The 13,815-nt window shown below is 47.8% G+C and overlaps 1 protein-coding gene across 8 annotated transcripts in view; it reads left to right on the top strand.

The window, feature by feature from the left end:
- LOC121445289 (actin-binding LIM protein 3) overlaps window positions 1-13,815 on the top strand; it is a 119,705-nt gene that overhangs the window by 55,682 nt on the left and 50,208 nt on the right. For all 8 annotated transcript variants that reach the window (XM_041647335.1, XM_041647336.1, XM_041647338.1 and 5 more), the window contains 3 exons: window positions 5,558-5,741; window positions 7,371-7,483; window positions 13,408-13,534. In XM_041647335.1, coding sequence (XP_041503269.1) covers window positions 5,558-5,741; window positions 7,371-7,483; window positions 13,408-13,534 — 424 coding nt within the window. The remainder of the gene's footprint in view (window positions 1-5,557; window positions 5,742-7,370; window positions 7,484-13,407; window positions 13,535-13,815) is intronic.

Genomic DNA, 13,815 nt, shown 5'->3' with positions numbered 1-13,815 from the left:
TCTTTGCAAAAGAAAAGGCGGGTCAGTAGCAAGGAACTGGATAAGTGGACTATCTTAAGTTTGCAAAGCTCTGACAAAGAGATGTATCAAGACAGTGGTAGTCAATGGTCAATTCTATCCCCACCCCAAACCATAAAAGTGCAATGAACCAAGCATCTATTGGCTCTTCTAGACTTAACTATCAAGCCACAGAAGTATAAAGAGGGGAACAGGTTAATCAGAGCCACAAGGTCCAGCCTCCAAAACCCAAACTTTAGGGACCTTCAGTGGACAGGTGACCCACTGGAAAGATGGCTCAGTGGTTTAGAGCACTCGTTGCTCTTGCAGACCAGGATTTGGTTCCCAGCACCTATACAACCATCTGTAACTCCAGTTCTGGAGGATCTGATGCTTCTTTTCACCTCTGAGGACACCAGGCATGCACATGGTACACAGACATACATGCAAGCAGACCCATACATACAAAATAACATAAATGCATAAAAAAAATAAATTTAAGATGACAGTGCCATGCTGGATAAATTATCAATATAAAGCAATTCTAGTATATTACATAAAGTTTTCGATGGAAATTAAGAGTCTGTTAAAATTGAATTCTTGACAAAAGGTCTGTGATTGCCCACATCCCACCAGCCTTCACCATTTATTGTTAGTGTATACGTTACTGACACACGGGGTCGTGGTCTAAGGACCCGTAGATAGGCCAGCAGAACTGAATATAGAACCAGAACAAAGCACACAAGGAAACAGGTCTGTTGCTGATCACTGGAGAACAATTAGGCTGCTTCATAAACAACACAGACGTGATTAACTCTCCATGTGGGGGGAAACTGAATCCCTATCGTATAGCCCTCGCTAATGTCGATCCCAGATGCGTGGACTGCAGCCATATGGAGAGCACAACCAAAATTCTAGAAATCAACATCGAGGCATCCTTTTAGGGCTTCAGAGTAGGGAAGCATTTCTTAAATGGGATACCGAGCGTTCAAGCCATAAAGAAAACAATGGGGAATTGACAGAGTAAAAACTGAGCTTGTGTGCCAGAGTCTCCGTGATAAAGCTCATGGCTGAGCATCTTCAGGACACATGTTGCTCTGGGTAATTTTAACAGTTAATTCGTCACAATATAGGATCACCTTAAAGGGGGTCACAGTGAGGATCTGTCTAGATCAGCTTGACCTGAGACTATGTCTATGGGGTCTGTCTTGATTGTTAATTGACATGGATAGACCTACCCAGCATGTGGGAGACACCAATTCTTGGGTGGACCCTGTATAAGAGTGAAGAAAACTCACGGGCTACTTAGTCCTGAGTACTAAGCACAGGCAAGCTGGGAAAGGTGGGTGCATTTTGTTCTCTCTGCTCTTGGCTGTGGATGTGATTATGTTTGTGATGCTGCCTGAGTACCTGACTTGACTCCTCCACAGTGATGGACCATAACTTGGGGTTATAAACTAAATAAACTCTTTCTCACACACACACAGCCCTGGGGGAAAAAAATCTGAGGATGTGACTTCATCTGAAGACATGCAGTGAGAAGACCGGCACTACAGGTGTTAGCGGTGGCAAATTGAAAGGGATTCATTTCTGAGCTAAAACACAGCTTAAAGCTTCAGTGGGTGAAAGATTTTAGCCTTTTTACCATGCAAGAAACACAAACGGCCCATAAACATAGGAAGACATTCTCGAATTCACTAATCATCAGGAAAATGAAATTTAAAGTCACACTCTGATACCATTTCACATATGTTATGTTGAAAACTCAGGTCTCCCCAAGTATCTATTGGTAAGAATGAGGATCTATGGGATCTGCTGGTGAGAACATCGATTAGGAAAAAGAAGGGAAAACTAGAAGGCAGATAGCGAGGCTCCTAGCAGCAGTGTCGTAGGAGCAGCACTTGCCAAAGCTGGTTCTCAGCCATGAGACAGCCTCTGCAGCTGCATCCACCCCACGTGACTTCTACACAGCCCCCAGAGACTGAGCAGGCACAGGATACACGCAAAAGGGTCCAGCAGTGACAACATCAGACACAGGCTGTACTAAGTGACCCGTTATGTGTGGATAGATCATAAATGGTAGCCTACAAAGTAAAGTAAAGGGTTAATAAAAACCCAATCAGTGACCTGCGGAAAGGGGGCGCTATGGGGGGGGAGCTACAGACAGGTTTCTCAGGTGCCGAGAATGTCCTAGTTCAGAAACTTGGGACAGGCGTGTGGGTACAAATTTGAATTATTCCTTAAACTGTACAGATGTATTTCTCTCTGTGTTACATATTTCACAATTAAAATGTTTTAAATATTGAATTAAATTGCCCTCCAGGCCCTTCTAACTCTAATCTTGAAATTTCAGAAAATCTAGTCTTGACCGTCTTGATTTCTCTGGCAGAGTCCTAGACCCAGCATCTCCCTAGTAACAAGCTAGTCCCTCACCTCACAAAGGAGCTACAGAAGAGGGAGGGACTTTAAAACTATGCAACACCTGAGATGTACATTTCTCTTGGGCATCTGCTGTGGCTGTGCATGAGAGAGACTTCCAGGCAGTGTGTCCACAGATAACACTCATGTGCATTTTCCACAAGCATTTTTAACTGGGTCATCTGCCTTTCTTACTGCCCAGCCATATGATCTGCTTTGATTTTGTGTTTATCTTTGAGTGGAGGAGAAAAAACAGAGTGTGTAGTCTCCCCAAGTAGAGGTCAGAGGTCATTTTCTACCTTGTTCATACATACTCCAGGCCAGCTGTCTCTACCTCCCATTTCCCTGTAAGAGTGCTAGGGTTACAGATCTGCTCCATTGGGCTAGCTTCACATGGGTTCTGAGTATCCAAACTCAGGTCCTCCTGCCTGGGGAGCAGTAGCTTTACCCAGAGTCATCTCCCCAGACCTAAGTAGTTGTCTTTTTTTTTTTAAATCATCAGACTTTTACATGTGGTGTGTGTGTGTGTGCGTGCGCGTGCACACATAATGACTATCCAGGTGTACTCATTCTCACGTAGCCCGTGCCATGTGTGAGGCTCCACCTGGCCTCATCCGTACCTGCTGTGCCGCTCTTTTTTGCTCCTTGCCCCCCATCCCTACTCCCTACTGTATTTCCAGGAGTCCCTAAGATTCTTATCAACTTTTACATCCTTCCTACTAGAAACTTCCTCCTCAAGCTCCTTGGAGGAAATGAAGGAACTGATTGTTCCGAGTTTTCTCATGGCCTCCTGGTTTTCTCCACTGGGAGAGATGACTCTGGAGGTGGAGCTGGCAGAGAAAACAAAGGAGAAAAAAAAAGAAGGGAAAAACAGGAGCTGTTTCCAATGAGGTAGTAGGCCATGACCCAACTAATTCCATGAAGCAATTGATCTACCACCTGCGTGCCCAGAACAGCCTGTGCTCTGCTTCTGCCTGCTCCCAAGGCCAGGTATTGTTTGAGAGGACGAATTTTCACGGTGCCTGAAAATTGAGCCCTTCCTGGCTTCCTGTCACCGTCTCCACCATCCGCCCAGCAAGACTTCAGACTGAATTCAAAATGCTCAGACACACAGCAAGCCCCAAGTTCTTCTCGTGGGCCCACAGGAGGTCAGGTTTAAATTGTCAGCCTTTTCAGTTTGCACAGAAATAAACTGAGGCCCCAGGAAGGAGAAGGCCAAGTTCATGGTCATCCAGAGACTTAGTGGCAAGGATGAGTGAGACTAGGGCCTGGTGATCTGATTCCCGGGTGAGCCCATCCCCCACTGTCTGTTCCGCCTGCTGCCAGCCTACAGAAGCAAGCAAACACTTGCGAGGCATGTTTGCTCACCTCTGAAAGGCTCTCCCGTTTCTAGCCCGGCTCCTTTTGCAGAACTCTCAGTAATGAAATAGTGTTTGCTGAGGTGATGTCACCCATGAAAAGCTGGCTCCGCAGATCGACGGACTTGGAAACTATTCTGTTAGTTTCCCTACCACTGGCCAGGCTTGAGAGAGCCGCCTTGTAGCCACCCAGATCCTCAGGGAACGAACGGGTGCCAAAAGCCAGAGTACCTGCCGGGTACTGTACAGAGAACTGTAACTCTAGGCCAGCTGTGTTGTCAAGGCCTTTTCCACCCAATGGCAGCCCATGTGGAAACCCAGGCTACCAGACAGTCTCCAGATAGGTACAGACAAGGGGAACTAGACACGGGACCCAGGGGCCTGTCCAGTTACCTTCCTTTGATTCCTGACTGACCCATTCTGCTTTTGGCTGAACTGGTATCTTCTTCTGCTTGCTATGGTTTCATTGTCTCTGAGACTCTTTCGTTCCCATGGAAGAAACAGCCTCTTTCCATAGCTTATCATGTTCATTTCATAAATGAACTTCCTATTCCCACACAGCAGATTCCTTTGATGGGGCTTGCTCCCCCATAAATTTGGTTGTTCGGATACCTATGCATCCACATGTTTTTCTCCTACCTAACTGCTCTTTATTTCCATACAGTGCCAGGCAGGAGAACGCTTCCCAGTCAATATCGGCTTGATTTCTCTGAGTCCCGTGACCAAAGTGTGCGTTGTTTTCAGCAATAGGATGAGCCATCCAGTTCTGGTGGCTGGCCAAGAGCAATGGCAAAAGCCAGCATTGTTTTGTGGCCTCTGGGATATCTCGCCTCACCCCTAGTACTCCCAACCCAGGAGCTATCCCACATATGCAAAACCTGAACTTCTTAAATGGGACTGTTGCCTTCCTCCCAGTGGGTTGAAACCATCTTTTCCTGCGTGCCTTCCCTTCACTCCCTCAGACTCTGCTGTGTCCCAGTCCCACCGGGTACATCTGTGCCTGGCGGCTTCCTGCGTCTGTGCTCTGTTGCATTTCATGTTGTCCGTGCTTCACGTGGACACCACCTGAGCCAAGGGTCCTCTCACAGTTCCTCTCTCCACACTGACCCGGTTTCTTCCTTTTCCCCACTGTCCGTACCTACGCAATGGCCACATCACCCATAATGCATGGCACTGTCTCTCTGGAGACACATTTGCCTCTTTGCAGTTCAGGGATTGTGTATTTTGCATCCACGCCTAGAAACAAACCAACCCTGCTATTGTCTGCAGCAAGAACCAACCAGACACCTCACATTTGCCATCCCATTGCCAACCCAATTATCTCCTGTTAAGGATTTGGAGCTCTGGCAGTCTCCACATTGCTCTTGACGTGGTGGAGAGTCAGGCATATAGCAGTCTCCCAGAGGATTTTTTTTTCAATGAGTATTGCTTTCTCAGATTCACGATACCACCAGCTCCGTGGCATGTTGAGAGTCCCAAGGTCTTGAAATTCAGTGTGTTGAAAAGACTGTACAATAGCCATGATCCCCAAGGAATATACATCAGTAGCAACTGAGTTGTGTGCAAACCCAGGCCTGGGAGTCCAAACCAGACTCACACATCTACCTCCGAAGAGCGCTATATGATCTGATGCACATGACCCAAAGGCCAGTGAGCTCTGACATGTCACCACCCTATGGCTCCTAATGATAAAGTCAGACACCAGCCTTTCCCCCAGGAAGGACCTTCTGCCTACCGATTCTCCCAGACTCAACCTGCACTGTTTCTTCCCTTGTTCCTCCAAGTGTGTGGTTGCGGCCTGGCCCAGTCGGGTTTCTTCTTCAAGAACCAGGAGTACATCTGCACCCAGGACTACCAGCAGCTCTACGGTACCCGCTGTGATAGCTGCCGGGACTTCATCACGGGTGAGGTCATCTCTGCGCTGGGCCGCACCTACCACCCTAAGTGCTTCGTGTGCAGCTTGTGCAGGTGAGTACCCCAGGGGACCAGGGATACTGGGTAGGCCCCAGAGGAGAGGAAGACATGGCCTTCTCCAGGCAACTCAGGAGCATATAGGCCTTATACTAGGCCCTGGGCTTCTGGAAACTTGAGGATAGACTGCTCTGGTAGGGCCGCGGGTTTCAAAACGTCCGGCAGCTAGATGCCATCTTGTCTGATGTAAAGCACTGGTTTGACCTATGATGACAGCAGGAAAAGGATCCAAACACCATGATCAGCAGCATTTCATTTCCCAAAAAAAAAACCACCAAGGACCTTATCCCTCAGAAATTAGTCTGGAAGCCAAAAAGCTATCTGGCCCAGGCTTCTACACTCTCATCCTCAGGCAGCACAAGGATGTCTGCCGATAGCCTTCCTCCATCCTCCCAACACTATCTCTGGCTGAAAGAATGACCCCAGTATCTGGCCTCATCTGTGTAAGCCTCAGTAGTGGAGGTCAACTCCACTGCGGCCTCGTTGGTTTTGTGAAGACGACAGATAGGGTGTGTGCAGAACCTGTGGCCGGTGACCGGCCTGCGCTGTGCCTGTTTTTCCCACTGTGACAGCCATCCAACCACTCTCAGGATGGCTCCTCTCTGCCCACTTCCCTGCCAGACAGCTCAACCACATGTTAATTTAGCAATGCACACCAAGGCCCTGCCACATGCCAAGCAACACATTAAGGAGATGGAAACAAAATGAAGGCAACCTCAGCCCTGCCCACAAATGTGTTAAAATTTAATGGCCATCTCTGATTAAGTCATAAGCAAAATATGATTTGAGTACATGTGTATTTTTATTTGGGAAAAGAAAGTATTGATTAATTATTTTCCCCTGTAAAATCATCACTGGTTAGTTGCCAAATAGAGTAACCAGTTAGAATTTCTGACTAATGGCTGTGTAAAAATCATAACAAATCAGAACAGGGAAAATATAATTGCCCTAATTCCCACCCCAGATTTCCCTCCAAGTGTCCCAAGTTGCGGATAAAAAGACAAGTGGGGCCACTTGCTAGGACCTAAACTCAGAGCGCACACACGTGACAGGTACCCCACGCCTCATAAGCAAAAGCAGCCACTCAACTTCTTTGGTGGTACTGGAGATCTGTGAGTCCGTTGTCATTGGCTGGGCAGGCAGATGTATGAGCTTGAGACCCCCTGCCTGGAGAAACTGAACAAACACAGAGGAGGAGGTGGGCATGGTGTGTGGAGAATGACAATCTTCTCATTAGGAAGAGTGTTTTAAGAACTGTCCATATAGCGAAAAGGAGGAATTGGCAACTTTGGGGCCCACATGGTCTCTTGATACATAGAGATAGGACAAACACTTTGAGCAGGGGGGTTGCCTCTCCATTACAGCTGGAGAGCATGTGCTCACAGCCACAGTATGACTTACTGCTGTCACGTGATATAAATAGCCTAACGCATCATCCGGTTCTGGCCCCCTAGATCCTGAGTGCTTTAGCCAGACTGTCGTTCTGAACGGCACTTTGCCCTGCTGGATGCTTTAGAAAGCAAGCTACACATCTTAGAGAATACCCAAGCCCAGGCTTTGCCAGTCAGCAGTAGCCACAGGAACTTCAGACAGGAGAAACCGATTCTCTTCCTCATTTCCTTGCAGGAAGCCTTTCCCGATTGGAGACAAGGTGACCTTCAGTGGTAAAGAATGTGTCTGCCAGACGTGCTCCCAGTCCATGACCAGCAGTAAGCCCATCAAGATCCGCGGACCAAGCCGTGAGTCCTCCCCACAGGCACCTGTCTATGAGCGCTGTCCTCCCAAGGACTCTGTCCTGAAGGGAAGCAGGGAAGGGTCCCACCCTCCATGGACACTGAAGCATGACCCAGTTAACATACAGCCCAGACACAGGCTTCACAGCACAACTCGGGGAAGACGGGTTACTTAGCTATATGTGGTGATGCCCGAGCCACCTGCCAGCTACTTGAGTAGCTCTTTTCCAGGACGAGCTGGGTTCCTGGTCCTATGTACCGAGGGCTCTGCACCACAGTCGATCAGGTGTTTTGTTACCGGTAGTTCTTAATTTTTAGAAGCTCCATTAAGCAGTTGCAGTTAAAGCTCATGAAAGAAGTCAGGAATGCCCTGGGAATAAACCCTACAGGCTGTGCTGGTGCCTCGCAGAGTATGATTCCAAGACCACTGTGTCAGCCTTGTGGATCATCAGCTTGTGAAAAGACAGATTTCTGGGCTCATCTTGCACCTGAGAGAATGGAATCTCTGCTATCATTCTGTGTGAGCTTTGTGGGTGATTCCTCAGCTGTCCCTAAGGTTGAGAATAACATCTTGTCATGAGAGAGGCATCCACCATGCCCAAATAATGGTATATTTTATCAAGCCACAGATTTGAGGGGGAAGTATAGATTGAGAGTTGAGAGTGTGTCTCAGAGCAGTTCTACGCTACGTTGCACAGTCCATCCATTCAAGTGTGTGTAGTGGCCAGATGTTTACATCACTGTTCCTAGATGCCCTTAGAGAGCTGTGGAATGCCTGCCTGCACCCACAAGCACACACAGACCCAGCCCCCTGGTTCTCCTAAGCCACACTGAGCTCCAGTGATCTTTCATGTTATATGACACCCTGGCTGGCCCCATCAAGAGAATCAATGAAAACCCATTAGCCTCCTGTGCTGCATTACTGTGTGGGAACAGAGGCAGCCAGCCATGGCACCAGCACAGTCAGCATGCTGCAGATGCATCACACCAAGAAGGATGAGCCAAGAAGCCTCCGCATCAGCAGCCCTCAGCTCCCAGGGGCTCCATTACAGTCTGCCTAGCCATAGCGGGCTGATGGGAGAGGCAAGGAATGGGCTCCCTCCCGTGCCTGCCCTTCCTTTCAGTGGAGTCAGGATCCTTTCCTGGGATGTGATGCTCAGGGCTCTTCCTCCAGTGTCCTTGATGACACTCAAGAACAAATCTATTGCTCTGGCCAGGTTTTCTCTTGAGGCGGCTGAGTGTGCACTCAGGTAGCCTTCATAACTCTTTGAAATAACGTTCCCATGCCAAAAAGACTGAAGCTTGGGGTAAGGGCTGTGGCTCTGTGGCTTGTCTTCTTTGGAGTCCAGAGGCCAGCGGTCCCAAGTGTGGAGTACAGAGGGAAGCAAGCTTGAGTTGTGAGGCTGCCAACCTTCTGCAGGAGATGAATGGTCTGGTAGCCTCCCTAAGACTTGATTTCCCCAGCTATGAAATAATAATGGGCTGCTTTGCCATCCTCGCAGGGTGTTGTGCAAAGTGCTGTGTTCCTGCACAGGGATCAAGCTAACATACCTGTTTAGATGCACCTTAGCATGACTACAAATCAGAGGGTTAATTAAAGGGGAAGATTCACCCTGAGTGTGGGCAGCAGCACCCTTTATGCTGGTGAATCCTTTAGGATGTCATCCTTTGAGATGACAAATGGCCCACCGTAACCAGGCTGAAACAACTCAAAACCACAAGCCAAAAGGACTCTTTTCTCCCTTAAATTGTTTTTCTCTGGTATTCACTTACAGCAAGTAGAAAGGCTGGCTTACTTCAAGTTTAATGTAGAAAACATATCAAAGGAGCATTGAGAATAAGATTCCTAGGTCCAGTGTCAATTCTCTCATGTGCACTGTGTGTTTCTGTTTGTGTGCACTGTGTGTGCACTGGGGTCTCAGACAAGAAACAGGCTTTCTCAACTGAGCGAACATCTAATATGGGAACATTCTAGAAGAGATTTCTGACAAAGAGATCCTGAAATGTCTCCTCTATAATCTTGCAGATTGGGATAGTGAGAAAAATGAGGGAAAGTTAGGGAATAAAAAGAAAAAACAAGTGAGCACATGGGCAGCTTCCAGGAGAACCAAGGTCTTTGGCTTATCGCAGAAACAAAGGCCTTCACCCATGGATCCACAGAGATTTCCTTGAAGTATTTTCTCCCACGATAATCACTGACTGTGCTACAAATGCATGGACTCCCTGACCAGAGGGCACAGAGAATGTCTCCTGAGCACCCAAGGAATAGAGAGAACCAAAGCCAGATCTGAACGATGGAGAAAAACAAACCAGGGGAAGGGAAATGGACAAAGAACTTAGTCTTTTCTCAAGCTATACGAGCGTGTGAAGTTTCATCTCTGCAGGGTGGATATGTTCTGGAAAAGCAAGAATAATGTTTACTCTGAGGAATATAGTCATGAACTGTCAAGAGGGAAAAATCAAGTTATCATATGGAAAAATATAACCACCTCCTCATAGATCTCATAAAGAAGAATCGCTAGCAGGAGAAGCACCAGCACCAACATTCTCACAACCACCATCATCACCATCAGCACCACAGTCACCACATCACCATCACGGTCATTGTCATCATTAGCACAGGCACCATCACCAACAACTCCTCCATTACCACTCTCCACCATCATCACCGCTGCTATTTCACCATCCCCACTTCCAGCCTTTATTCTATTGCCAGGCATTGTAATAAAGGAACAGTTAATATCTCATTTAGTCATTACACGTCCATGAGGGCAGTAAGAGTAATTGTTTTAAAAGTAAGAAAACAGAGACTTGAAGATCATAAATGGCTTTTCCGAAGGAGCACCAGTGTGAAGGCATAAGATCTGGCTCTGAGACTATTCAACACCCTCTAGCAAGAGTGTGTCTTTCTAAACGGAAAGCCCCTGTGTTCCTAGACAGGTTGCCTAAAGCAGGATGAGCAATTCACGGTGACTCACGAGCCCGCTTACTTCTGCTGACCTAAATGGATGATGATGTAGGCAACCAGACTAAAAATGGCTGCCTGGGATCTCTAGAGGCTTGGACACTAAAGTGGGAGATCTGAGAGGAACAGGTGGAGGCACTGTGCTTTCTGCCAGCTGAAGGCTGTAATTTTGGAATAGAGAGGAGTGGGCATCTGGCTCAGCAAAATCACCAAGGATAGGGAGTGACTCTCCCAACCCTGCTTATGGCTCCCAGAGAGGAATACCCATCAGTGGACAAGACTGAAAGAAGGAAAAGGGAGAAAAAAAAATCTCAGGAAACAGGAATCCCTACAAGGGAAGACCAGCAGAGTAATAGAGAAAGAAAAACCACAAATAAAGGGCATCTAAGAATCCTTAAAAGGAAGAAGCAGGGCTTCCCTTCAAAGGAGAATTACTCGGGCTTCAGATCAGAGATTTGGTAACACACAGGATGTGGGTGAAAAACACAAGAACTAGAACGACCTGTTACATGAGGCCTGCATTAGTTCTACTGACCTGGTCGTAGGGAAGACACCGAGAAGAGTAAGGCTGGAGAAGACTCTTGCCTGAGCTAGCTAGCTGCTCAACACCTCCTCCACCGGCTCTCAGCTCAGCCTCCAGCCACTCCCCTCCACCACCTCCTAATTGGATGTACCTTAGAGTGCTAAATTCATCTCAGGTGTGTCCCTATGGCTCAGATGGTACTTTTACTGGAATGTGGCCATTTCTGCAAACAGACAATCGTCAAGGAAGTCTTATTGAAGAGTCAGAGAGTTTTATTAATGGCTAACACAATGTCTATCACATAGCATTCCCAAGTGACTGTGGATGACCATAGCAAGTGAAACAGAAGCCTGAAGGGTGAGGGAGAGACAGACCATGTTTGCATTTTGTTATTTGAAGGAACCGTCATGGAGGAAAAGAGAAGAGTGTTCCTGGATATATAAGTGACAGGGTCAAGCCCTAGCTCCACGGAAGGGAGACATCCTTGACAGCCATGCCTGCCCAAACTGACTCAAGAAGGGCTGAGTCTTCGGTGTGTAATAAAGCGTAAAATAAGCACCACCTGTCAAAGATAGATTCCTGCCCTGGCTGAGACACTGGACCAAGTGCTCTATGAACTTGGAGCTCCTCTGTCATTGTTAGGTCCTCTTAAGGAGGCACAGAAACACAAGCGTTATATTTATGACCTAAAAAGTGTGACCAGATGCTGTCCATCTGGACACAGAGGAGACACCTGACCTACCAAAGCCATTGAATTTTTAAACCTGCAGTTTTGTTGGAGAGGATAATTTTATTAACAGGGAGACTTAGGCACAGATTCCAGAAAAGTGAAAGGGGGAGCTTAATCTCCAAGTGCCTTGTTCTCTAGCTATCCGAAGGCTTAAAACATTTTACAGTTGGGGACCGTCCAGCCCCCGCTTATGTTCAGGGATGTTGGAAATGGCGCTTGGCAGCCATGTGTTCAATGCTGTACAAATTGACTCTACACATGGGTCATCAAGTCCCAGACACTCCCCCACAACCTTCTAAACACACCAACCCTTCCTAGACACACCAGCTCCTCTTCAGGGCCAGATTAAGGACTGTCTGTCTAGCCAGGCTCCCCCAAGTCTATATGTGGCTTCTCCTTGTATGCTCCAAAGTGTGTGTGTGTGTCTTGTGATGCCAATAAGGAGGTCTGACCTCTGGCAAACTTGCCCAGTGACCATTTTCCTCTCCTAAAATGAACCCTCTGATCAGCAAGACCTGAATTCTCAGGATTTCCCAATGACTTTGGATGCTGGCTCCACTTCTTGCCCCTCCCACCCCTCTTTACATTGACTGAACAATAGACAGACCAGACCACTGAACTCCATCCTACTTTCTCTTCCAGCTCTGGTTCCAGGGTGACAGTGACAGAGAGCAAAAACATATTTCTGGTTTGGGACAGGCTTTTCAGACACTGATTGTTGCATGCTGGGGAAAGATGAGCATGGTAAATTCGCTCCTTTCCCTGAGCACCGTGAGATCCAGTCATTCATATTTTCTTCATCAAACATTCTTTGAGTTTGCACTCTGTGCCTAGCACCAGGCTAGGCAAGAAAATAGCTTCAGCACAAAACACAAGTATGGCCTTTCCCTAGTTAATTTTTTTTTCTTGTTGTGGTCAAATACTTGGCAAGTAACCATTTAATAAGGAAAGATTTCTTTTGGTTCATGGCTCAGAGAATATAGCATCATGACCATCATGGCAGGGGAAACATGGCAGCGGGAGCAAGTCACAGTTGTGGCAGTGGGCATGCGCTCACACATTTCAGCAGACCAAACAGCAGAGAAAGAGAATGCAGGCGCTGGGACAGCGAACTTTCTCCTTTTCTCTTCTTTACCCAGTCTGGGATCCCAGCCCATAGGGTGGTATCAGTCACTCTCAGGGCAGCATCTCCCTCCCTCAATTCAAGCTCTGTAGAAATACCCTCACATCTAAATGTGGATCTCCATAGAGCTCTAAATCCAGTCAAGTTGACCAAGAAGAGGAGGCACCGCGTGGTCCTTACTTAAAGAGGAATGGAAAGATGCAGCCTATCTCCAGAAACAGGGCTCTCAAATTCCACCATGCAGAGATCATGGTGAAATTAGATGGGGGCTGCAATGGAGCATGCACCGGCTTCTCGGTAGTGCAAGTATGGCCGGCAATGGGGTGACAGCAGGGAGAACGAGCTTGGATGAATAGTGGTCATAATAGTGGTCATGGTGAGCAGTGGGGGTGCTTGTTCCTTCCTCCTCGTTCTGTGGTCCTTTCCCACAGGCCAGAGCTCTGGCAACACTTTCTCTTGTCTAGTAAGGTCTCTGGGTACTGGCAGCACCAGAGTGGGGGGGAAATGGCATCCGGGGCTGGGTTCCCATGGCATGGGATGATGGCAGAAAGTTGAAGGGACCCAAGATGTCCTACTTTTGTCTTTGCAGACTGTGCTGGGTGCAAAGAGGAGATTAAGCATGGCCAGTCACTCCTAGCACTGGACAAGCAGTGGCATGTCAGCTGTTTCAAATGCCAGACCTGTAGTGTCATCCTCACTGGGGAGTACATTAGCAAGTGAGTATGGCTCCATCTCCCCCTCTCCCGAAGAATACCTGGGCCTCTGCAGCCTACAAGACCTGACCCACTGTCCTCTCCTGAATCTCCAGCATCACCCTTCATCACATCCATTGGAAGCCACACAAGCCACATGGCCACACTCCTAGCCTCTTTCTACCTTAGGCCTTCCCATGTTGTTTCCTCTCCCATGATGCACTGGTGGTCCTCACCTGTGGCTCCTTCCCTTCCTTCTGTATGCCTCCAACTCAGAGATGACTCCACTCCATCACTTCCCACCT

This window comes from Microtus oregoni, unplaced genomic scaffold, assembly GCF_018167655.1.
Source record: "Microtus oregoni isolate MIOR12 unplaced genomic scaffold, Mior012 000172F_ref0000184, whole genome shotgun sequence".
Taxonomy (NCBI): Eukaryota; Metazoa; Chordata; class Mammalia; order Rodentia; family Cricetidae; genus Microtus; species Microtus oregoni.
Note: the sequence above shows the minus strand (reverse complement) of the source record. Positions and strands in the feature narration are given on the sequence as shown.